The sequence below is a fragment of the Camelus bactrianus genome, chromosome 1 (assembly GCF_048773025.1).
Source record: "Camelus bactrianus isolate YW-2024 breed Bactrian camel chromosome 1, ASM4877302v1, whole genome shotgun sequence".
Taxonomy (NCBI): Eukaryota; Metazoa; Chordata; class Mammalia; order Artiodactyla; family Camelidae; genus Camelus; species Camelus bactrianus.
Window position 1 is genome coordinate 7341024 of NC_133539.1, and position 10122 is coordinate 7351145.

Here is a 10122-nt window from a genome sequence, read left to right on the forward strand (position 1 = left end):
CATGTATTACTCCTATTTTTTAAAATTAATGGATTATTTGAGCTTTGAACTTATAGGCCATTTTGCTTTCTTTTTTATACTTTTTCTGCAGTCTTAAAAACTATAAATATAATTTCAAGGGTTAAATATAGAAAAATCCTGACAAACTTACAAACTTTAAAGCAGGCACTAATTAAACCTAAAGATGTCTTAAACAAAAAAGGTGATTATCAAACAATTTTTTTCCTTTCAAAATATTTATTTCAAGTAGAAACTGGGAAAACAACCACGTGTAAGATGGTTAAGTGAAAAACCTTGATGACTACACTCATTTGCTCCTCAAAATATAAAAAGCTGAAAATAAGGTTACATCAGGTACTCTGATTGACAACAGTGTTACTTTATTCAAGTAACAAGTCCAAAGCGGTCCCCAGTTGAGAGTTAAAGCCATTCTCTCTAGTCATACACACAGCCCTTAGACAAGAATCAGATACATGTTTATCTAGAACTGTCCCCACCCCCCAATTCGTATCTTTTTTATTTTTGTCACTCTTATGCAAAGTATTCAGTGTTTTGGTTTTTTTTTTTTGGTTTTTTTTATAAATACTTTTCTCCCCCCAGAATGCCACTAAATAACCACGTTAGCCCTGGATGACAATATATAAATCATTTTTACAAAAGCATTAATAGCTAAATAAGGAGCCTCAGGTTAAGTGAGAGGTATGGGTGGGTTATACATCCGTGCGGGAAAGATTTGTCCCTTGGTCAGCAGAGTGACATTGCTGAATGTGCTTTGAAAGGTGCCCCCACCCACTTAACAACCCCTGTGGAATAAAATGTTCGCTTGATCCTAGAATCCTGTCTCAAACGTATGAATACGGCACCAAGAATGACCAGGAGAAGGAAGAGTAAAAGCTGAGTCCTCGCGATGCGGGCAGTGCTGGCCAAAGTCCCTGCGCGCCCAGCGGAAACGCAGAGTCCTGGCACACGTGAGGTGGGTCTGGCGCGGGAGAGACCGGTTTACTCGGATGAGGAGCACCCAGCATCCTCCGGAGAGTCACGGTGGGGGAGAAGACCATCACCATGGAGACCACCGTGGCCTCCCGGCCTCCATCCTGCGTTTGTCCTCGGGTCTCGGCGCTTTCCCTCTTCCACCTCCAGGGTTTCCTCTTCTTGCTCCCCATCTGAGTCTGACTCGTCGTTGTAGAAGTGAATGGTGGCTTGAACTGGGAAACTGGCCAGCACCTTCTCCCCGGAACTCTGCAGGTACTCTTGACGCTTAGAGATGGGTAAATAAAGTCTAATATTTAAGAAACAAATACACCGTGAATCAACCTTAAAACAGTCCTAAACTCCACCTGGAGGAGCCTTTTCCCTGGAAGCAGCTAACTCCGAGCCTGCCTCTCTGATTTTGCCTTTGCTGCGCACAGCAGGGTTTTTTTGTTTGTTTGTTTTTATTTTGTTTGTTTGTTTTTAAGCTACCAGAACACAAAATTGTGAGCAGATTTGGGGGGGCAGGAACCTGATAGTGAACCCTGCACTAGGTCAGAAATGAGCTATAATCTGAGAGAAATTCAGTTTAGATAGATGCAGGGAAATGGTGTGTGTGCTTCCACGGGGGTAATAGGATAGGGAAACACTGAGTTGGAAGGTTAAGAGGCTCTCTCTGGTCAAACAGAGGACCTGACTGACTATGCTGGATCATATACGTCCTCTTGAGGTCAGGCCTCAATCCCTCCTAGACCCTCAAGTATGGGGAATATTGTGACTTTGGAGGAAACTTGACCCTGAAACCCTGGTCTGGAGAAGTGGCTAATCTTTCTGAACGTCACCACAGAAAGGCTGCAGGGGTGGGTCCCTCGCTTTGGCAGAAGAGAAAATGGCATTGCTGGCAATTTGTCTAGAAGAGAGAGGGAAAGAGAAAGAAGGAGGAAGGAGAAAGAGAGAGGGAGGGAGGGAAAGGAAGAACAGAGATATATAAAATTTGGAACATTTAAATCCAGGTTTGGTGAATTTATGATTCCAATTATACATGAAAATTATTTTAAAATGCCCCCACTCTCCCCATCCTCTTATCCTTGTAGCTTGACTCACTAATTTTTGCATTTTTACCCATGGTCTTCTGAGGGTCTGGGAGGGATTATCAATTGATCACTGTGTATTTGCAAAGCTGATTTCAATCCCTTCCCCGCCCCACCCACCTCCCTGCCTTTTTTGGATAGAGGAGAAAAGGGAACCAGAAAACATCCTACTATAAATAATATAGGACAATTTTTAACTATCTAAGAATTCCAGTAGATGGTGGCTCTCTACCCCCAGGGGACATTCAGCAATGTCTGGAGACAGCTTTAGTTGCCGCAACTGTTAGGAAGCTACTGGCTTTAAGCGGGTAGAGGCCAGGGATGCAGCTTAACACTCTTGCAACAAAGAGTGATCCGGTTGAGTCAACTGAATTTGTTTCTTTTCTTTTTTTAATTGTCAGTTTATAATGTGTCAATTTCTGGTGTACAGCATAATAGTTTAGTCATACATATACAAACATATATTCATTTTCATACTCACTTTCATTATAAGTTACTACAAGATATTGAATATAGTTCCCTGTGTTATACAGTAGGACCTTGTTGTTTATCTATTTTATATATAGTAGTCAGTATCCGCAAATCTGGAACTCCAATTTATCCCTTCCCACCCCCTTCCCCTCCTGATAACCTTAAGTTTGTTTTCTATGTCTGTGAGTCTGTTTCTGTTTTGTAAATAAGTTCATTTGTCTTTTTTTTTAGATTCCACATATAAGTGATATCATATGGTATTTTTCTTTCTCTTTCTGGCTTACTTCACTTAGATCGACAATCTCCAGGTCCATCTATGTTACTGCAAATGGCATTTTATTCTTTTTTATGGCTGAGTAGTACTCCATTGTATAAATATACCACAACTTGTCAACTGTCTTTCAATCAAAAAAATTTATCCAATCCAAAGCAGTGGTAGTCCCAAGGTTGAGAAACTCTGTGACAAATGGAATGTAAATCTAAGACAGTATAGTTTAGTGGTGGGTCATGTTGAAAATTAGGTCTCATGCTGAAGTATTTGCAAATGAATGCAAAAGATGTCTGGGATTTGCTTTAAAGTACTCTAACAACAAAAAAATAGTTGGGAGAGATGATAAACATGATCTGATCCAGAGAACACTGACAATTACTCAGGCTGGTGATGGGCACGTGGGGGTTCACCATACCATTCTCTCCATTTTTGTGTAGGTTTGAAATTTTTGTGATAAAAAGATAAAATTGCTGTATTCAGTTTGCAATACTTGGTTACACAGATGCAGCTCACATATTGCCAGTCACTGCATTCTCAATGAATCAAAAATTGGGGAGCAGCAGAAAGTCTGCAAGGCAGGTCCGGGGGCAGGTGTGCAGGGGAGGGCTCACCAGGCATGAAGGAGGGGTGGTTCCCAACCCCGGTGGCATGTAAGATCACCTGGGAAGCCTATAAAAGTAGATACCTGCACCTTTCTCCATACCCCAGAGGAATCACCCTGCATATGTATTTTTAAAGCTTCTCCAGTGAGGACTGAAGAACCACTGATGTGAAACACTAGGAAAACTTCCTTTTTCACAAAAATCACTCTTTGATCAGTATGATGGGCTCTAAATTTCATCTCCAGCAATTAAAATCTTGGGATTTTATTTATTTTTTATTATTTTTGGGGGGGTGGTAATTAGGTTTATTTATTATTTTTTTTAACAGAGGTACTGGGGATTGAACCCAGGACCTTTTTCATGCTGAGCATGTACTTTACTACTAAGCTATACTCTCCCTCTCTTTGGGTTTTATTAAAGCTTCCAAAACAACAAGTTTATAATGTATAGCACAGGGAACTATATTCACTATCTTGTAGTAACCTATAATGAAAAAGAATATGAATAGGAATATATGCATGTATATGTATGACTGAAACATTGTGCTGTACACTAGAAATTGACACAAAATTGTACACTGACTATAATTCAATTAAAAAAAAATGCTCCCAGTCTTCCAGGATAACTAGGGTAAAAAATACTCTGACAAGACTTGACAGCATTCGCTAGGTTAGGTTTGTTTCAGTGAAGGAAATGAGAGCTGGAGAGAGACAGGCTAAGAGGAAAAGGAGAGATGGACACAGAGAAACAGATAAAAACCCTGAGCATGAACCACTTGCCTAAAATGGAAGAAATGAAAGAGGATACAGCCATGAGGGTCCTGATGGCTGCCAGGACCACGAAAGAACTGAGAGAGGCCAGAGGAACCAACTGTGGTCCAGCATCTATCCAATCCATCATTTAAGAAGTCTACTTTGCACTCGGTAATATATTAACTTATACCCTGGGAGAAAAATAGAAACGCACCTAAGTCTAAGCAAATAAGCTGATACATATATATAATTCATATGCAATTAAATTTAACACAAGGCAAAATATGTAATGAGAGGTATAAACAAAAGATGTAAAGAGAAGAGAGAGGCCAATTTCAACTTACAACTGAAACACTGAATGAATGAATAAATGAATAGATTCCAGAAATCCAACAAAGTATCTTTGAAGTTCCTTGGGGTGATAATAACTAAATGATATTGGGGAATATACTAAATTATTTTCTATTTGTTGGAAACGTATACACTTGAAGACACTAGAGTGTATTAATGCTTATATTAAAAGGAATTGATTTTTAAAAGATTTTTAAAAGGAGAAAAAAATAGGAAATGAAATATTTCTTACAGTGAAGTCAGATATTACCTTACAGGATGCTGAAACCCAAAGGCCCCTTTTGATCCAAATGTTCGTTGGTCACCCCCAGGCTCAAGCTGTAAAGACAGACACATACAAACTCAGACACAGTCAATGAGCCTCAGAGTAGCATACCGAAGTGTTTGGAAATAAAATCTCAGTAGCCTGCACTTGTTAGCATCAGTTCCAATTTTGGAGACAGTTTAAACATCTTAACAGTATTTGATAAGCCCCTCTTCCTCTTACTTTTGTCATGGGGTCCCGGGCAAGGAAGAGGATCAGGAAGGGGTTCATGGGGCCTGGTTAAGACATCAGTGGCACTTGGGTATGCAGTTCTGGGCCCATTCCTGGTGGAGGAGAGCATCAAATTCCAAGGGGCAGGAAAATAGACTGCACATGTAGGGAAAGGTGGAGCCCAGTGTGGAATGAAGGAGACACTGCAGTGGTAAAAGGGCTACAACAGTAAGCTGAGTCCGGATACTAACACCTCAAATACCCACTATTGAGTCTAGGTTTCATTCTAGAGGCAGGCACTGAAGACCATGACTGATTTTTGAGCTGGGAGTTCAACAATCAGATCTGAGTTTTAAGGAAAATAGTAGCTGCTGGGAGCAGTGCAGAGCCCAGATTGGTGAAGTGAGGGCTTGGAGGCATCTGGCAAGATGTGATAAAGATTTGAACTTTAGTGACAAGGACCAGAAGGGAAAGGAAAGACAGATTCCAGACATTGAGTATCATCCCAAACACCCCAGACCACTTAAATATCAAGAGCAGAGGAGAGGCCCTGAATAGCCAGAGCAATTTTGAGGAAGAAGAACAAAGGTTGAGGCATCACACTTCTTGACTTCAAACTATATTACAAAGCTAGAGTAATCAAAACAGTGTGATATTGGCATAAATATAGACCCGTAGATCAATGGAACCGAATAGACAGCCCAGAAATAAACATACATATATCATCAATTAATTTATGACAACAGAGCCAAGACTATTCACTGGAGAAAGAACAGTCTAATAAATGGTATTGAACAAACTGAACAGCCTCATGCAAAAGAATGAAACTGACCCCTATCTTACACCATACACAAAAAATAACTCAGACCAAGTTAAAAATCTAACAAAAGACTTGAAACCATAAGGCTCCTTGACACTTTAGCAGCCTTATTTTTATAATATGCTATGGTGAGCTAAGAGAAATAGTATAAGACTCTTTGGAACAAAACTTTTTCCACAATGAAATTCACTCTCTGGGGACTCCAGGAATTCAGGTCTGTGTTAAGCTCTGTTTGTAATTATAAAATATCTCTAATTGCTCAGGCTCACTCTACCACCATAAGCAATTCTGGCTGTCAGAAGTGATTTTATACCCAGTGAAGGCAGAGGATGTAATGGACAATGCAAATCTTGATGGACACCTAAAGGCAGTGTGGGTAGTACAGAGAAATAGCCTCGTTTAAGTGATGAATCCTAACCAGACTCTGTGAAATACACAGCTCACTTTTAATAGACTCTATCAACTTTCCCCCCACAAACATACACAGCTTTTAAAACTTCACACCACAAGTATCATCATTAAAGATCCTTTCCTGATGACTGAAAATGTCTAAATATTCACCCTTTGATAAGTCAGGAGAACAGAAACATATACAAGTTACACGCCGTGTTTAAGGGGGTGTGTGTGTGTTCTTAAGAGCGAGAGAACAGATACAGGAGAGATTTTCTTGAGGGTCTCATTGCCTCCTCCCTATGCATGCTTCTGACTCCGGAGATGCTAGGATGCAGGGAGCCTGGAAGATGGAAGGACAGACCTAGAACACAGTCCCTGATATGTCCTAGGAAGTCGTCTCCCTTGCAGGTTTAGGCTGTCATTCATTTTTCCCAGGCGGTAAGGGAGACAGCTCCCAAGTGGTGGTAGGGGAACCAAATGAGTGAGGGTGACTCCGCTGCTCAGGACACAGGGCCTTGAGACTTTCCCTCGAACTTAGATTGTATTCTAATTTTGATCTGCTTGCGCGCAATCCTGGTACAGGTCACTAGGCAGTAGTCTCACCACTCCCACCCCTCCCCGCCAATATTTTTTAAGAAGTACACAACAGGGCTCGGGAATCGAGGGATTCTCCTGCTCTGTCGGGAGAGGGCGCTGCTGAGCAAGAAGCCGTCCCTCCCCGCGCCCGGCTGCTCCTCACCAGGCTGGGGCGCCCGGGAACCGCGCCCGCGGCGCTTGGGGTCTGCGGTCACCGCCGCTGAGCGCTCCGCCCGGCCAGTCGGGCTCTGCAAAGATCCGTCCCGGGAAGAACCAGGCAGAGAGCTCTACAGCCCCCACGCACACCCACTCCTCCCCCTGCAAATCCATGGACACAACTGCTTCATCTTTTGCGCCATGCTGATAATCAACTAGAAAGTTCTTGTGGCTTAACATTTTTCTGCAAGTAATCATTTTTCTCACAAAAGGCTCTCTCATCATAATAGAAAAACAAACTGCCTTACATTAGGAAGTGTGCTTTTCATTCTTGCAAACAACTGATAGGTTCCACATACATTTCACTTAAAATAGGATGTTTTCTCCCAAGCACCTTTTTTTAAATTTTTTTTTTTTTTTTGCAGGGGGAGGTAATTACGTTTATTTATTTATTTAATTAATTAATTTTGGAGAAGGTACTGGGGATTGAACCCAGGACCTTGCATATGCTAAGCATGCACTCTACCACTTGAGCTATATATACCCTCCCTGTACCCAAGTACCTTTTAAGTCTTATGTTTAAGAACTTAAATTTGAATGCAAAAGAAGGAATTATTTTCCATCATTTAGATACTGCATGTAAGAATAACTTGGGCTAAAAAAAAATCATATCCCTCATTAATTTCATATAGATTTTATTTGTTTCATTCTTTAAATAGTAACTGAATTAAAAGTCTCATCATTCAGATTAATTTAATAAGGGAGTCTAAAATATTTCAACTTACATTTTAATACAACAAAGGAAAGGCACATTCTATGAAAGCAAGTCATTACTTCAGTAAGTATAAAGCAGTTTAGTTACCAATGCAATAGACAAAAGAATAGTGGCAGTGATTAATCTTCACCCACAAAGCCTTCAGCTGGAGTGTATTTGCTCAGACAACATGTGTTACCCCAGAAGTCCTTGCGGACAGGGCCCAAAAAGCTTCAGAAAGGGCCAGACGGCAGGTGGGGACTTTTAACCACACCTTCTGGGCACCCCAGACAGGGCTCTGCCCATATTTGCACTGTGGCACCAGCCCAGCACTAATGGCATACCAAAGTTTTCTCTAAGGTGAGGGGGGCAGAAGCAGCCTTCCCTTCATCTCTACCTGCTGGTTAACAGGGGGGAAAAAACAGCAGAGAAGGAATGTCTTTTAATTTGCCCTTGAACCCATAGTGGCAGCCATAGTGGCTTTGCTTTTCAAGAAAGAAGCAGCAAGCTGGAGCCAACTGGCATAAGAGTCAGGTCTGATCAACACCTGGCTGGCCCAGGATCCTACTCCCAGATCCCAAGGCACTTAGATGACTAAGGAAGGGACAGGCCGAGGAGGCCTTTCACGGTCCCTTTATTTTAGAAATGATGCCACTTGCTCGCTGAACTGCTTGACACCTACGATGTCCATACTTAACCTTACCGCGCCTCGGGTTCCCGTCGGCTCAGCATCCTGGGGTGTCAGGATCCAAGGTCTCCATGGCGCTTGGCTGGAATGGCAGGGACCAAGAGTGAAACCCAGCATCTTCTGCTTTTAAAATTAGATCATAAGAGTTTTCATTCTGATCACTCCTAATGTCTGCCTGAGGGTCACTAGACACACTAGAACATTCTCTCACGTTCTCAGGCTGTGGCCAGTGCATTTGTGCTTTTTTCTCCTGCCACATGCCCAGTTCTCTGCCTTCACGGGGCTTTGAGAACTCTCAAATCTGATACAATCATCAGGGGACACATTATCTGAGGACTTTCTCTCCCACCCTGGCTGGATTCCGCAATTCACTCTCCCCACCAGGCTGGCTACTCCGTGGCTCACTAACTTCAACCGCACCAGCTACTGAAGGATGTTGATTGTACAGACAGAGTTCTACTGAGTTTCACGATGCAAAAAGGGGGAATCAGTTTCTTCTCTGCTGCTGCCTGGCCACCCAGTCCCTTCCACATCTCCCCTGCTAATTTGATTTTTTTTTAAAACTACCTTAAAAAGGGCCGGTGCCCGGGGACAGCGAAAGCTGAGCCCCAAACACAGGGCAAAGAATGTCACCATCAGTGTGACAACTAACGTGAGATGACTCCCTGCAAGGCTCGCTGAGGGGCCCTGAAGGCTTTAACGTTCCCAGCCCGGTGCATTTCAGATCTATAAACCGAAGAGTCGGCCCGTTTCCTTGCCAGGCACCTCATGGGCCTCTGCGCTTCAGAACTGTGTTCTGGTACCGAGACGATTCTGCGTCCCTGGCTCTGGCTAAGGAATATGCTCGGCGTCGCCGTCGGGCTCCGGGGTTCTGCGCGGATTCGTGGTGCTCAGCGCGGCCGGAGCATCTTCTCTGCGCTCCCCGCACCGAAGCGCCGCAGGTACAGCCTCACCTCTCGGACCCGCGCGGCGGCAGTGGTTCCCGGGGCCCGTCTCCCGGGCAGTCACAGACGCGTCCCCGCGCCTCCCGGGCTCCGGCCGCTGCCTCTGATCTCATGGTGCCCTCGGAACCCGCGCCCCTCCAGCGGCGCCAGCGCTCGGCCGCGCCTTTAACCGCTCGGGCTAGGGCGCTCACCTACCCGCGCGCTCGGCGCCAGGTTTAAAAACGGGGGCGGGGCGGGGAGAGGACACGGGAAACCCGGGAGAGGGTGGGGTGGGCACCGGAGAAGGACAAGCAAAGCTCAGGGAGGGAGCGCGGCGGTGGGGAGGGGACGAGGTCAAGGAGGGGAATCGGGAAGCCCAGGGCAAGGGTGTGGAGGGGACAAAGGAAACCCTGGGAGGATCGCCAAGGGCGGGGGCAAGGAAGCTCGGGGAGGGGACGGCGGGAAGTGACACGGGAAGCCTGGAGAGGGGGACACGTCGGGCGGGGGTCTTGGGCGGTTGCGTCGGGTGCACCCTCTCCGGGGCTGGAAGCTACAGGGAGATCGCGGAGGGGCCTCCCCTGCCCGGCGGTGAACAGAAGTGTCCCTGGCTTCCTTCCGCCTCCCTGGGGTCTCTGCGGCCCTTGGTGTTCTGGTTCCTGCACGAGAATCTAGGTCCCAGATTTGCGGAAAATCTCACGTCCACCACTTTAGAGCGGACGCGGGGTTTTGGGGGGCGGCTATAGAAGACTGTGACCCGCCCTGCCTCTGGTGCTGGACCGCGGGCGCCGGGACATCGTGGCCGCTATGCTCAAACTGGGGCGGGGGCGGGG

General features: G+C 44.9%; 1 protein-coding gene across 2 annotated transcripts; it reads right to left on the reverse strand.

Moving 5' to 3' along the window:
• Positions 1–217: 217 nt before the first annotated feature.
• On the reverse strand, positions 218–9797 carry RIPPLY3 (ripply transcriptional repressor 3). Of its 2 annotated transcripts, none has more exons than XM_074357165.1 (4): positions 9135–9310; positions 8385–8451; positions 4758–4825; positions 218–1279 (listed from the first exon to the last, which is right to left on the reverse strand). In XM_074357165.1, exons 1-4 carry the CDS (start codon positions 9137–9139, stop codon positions 1000–1002), a joined length of 420 nt encoding a protein of 139 aa, XP_074213266.1. In that variant the 5' UTR covers positions 9140–9310; the 3' UTR covers positions 218–999. The 2 variants fall into 2 exon arrangements, with proteins under 2 accessions (XP_074213266.1, XP_010954819.1); XM_010956517.3 differs by lacking the exon at positions 9135–9310 and adding an exon at positions 9323–9797 and having other exon boundaries at positions 356–1279.
• Between the last annotated feature and the right edge of the window lie 325 nt (positions 9798–10122).

Bases quoted from the DNA above. Each gene is read 5' to 3' on its own strand.
- RIPPLY3 (XM_010956517.3), bottom strand. From the start codon at position 9,426: ATGAGATCAGAGGCAGCGGCCGGAGCCCGGGAGGCGCGGGGACGCGTC. The intron at 8,452-9,322 runs GTGAGGCTGTAC...CTGCCATTCCAG, and splicing joins CCGCCGCGCGGGTCCGAGAG to CCAAGCGCCATGGAGACCTT. The intron at 4,826-8,384 runs GTAAGGTTAAGT...CTGTCTTTACAG, and splicing joins CGACGGGAACCCGAGGCGCG to CTTGAGCCTGGGGGTGACCA.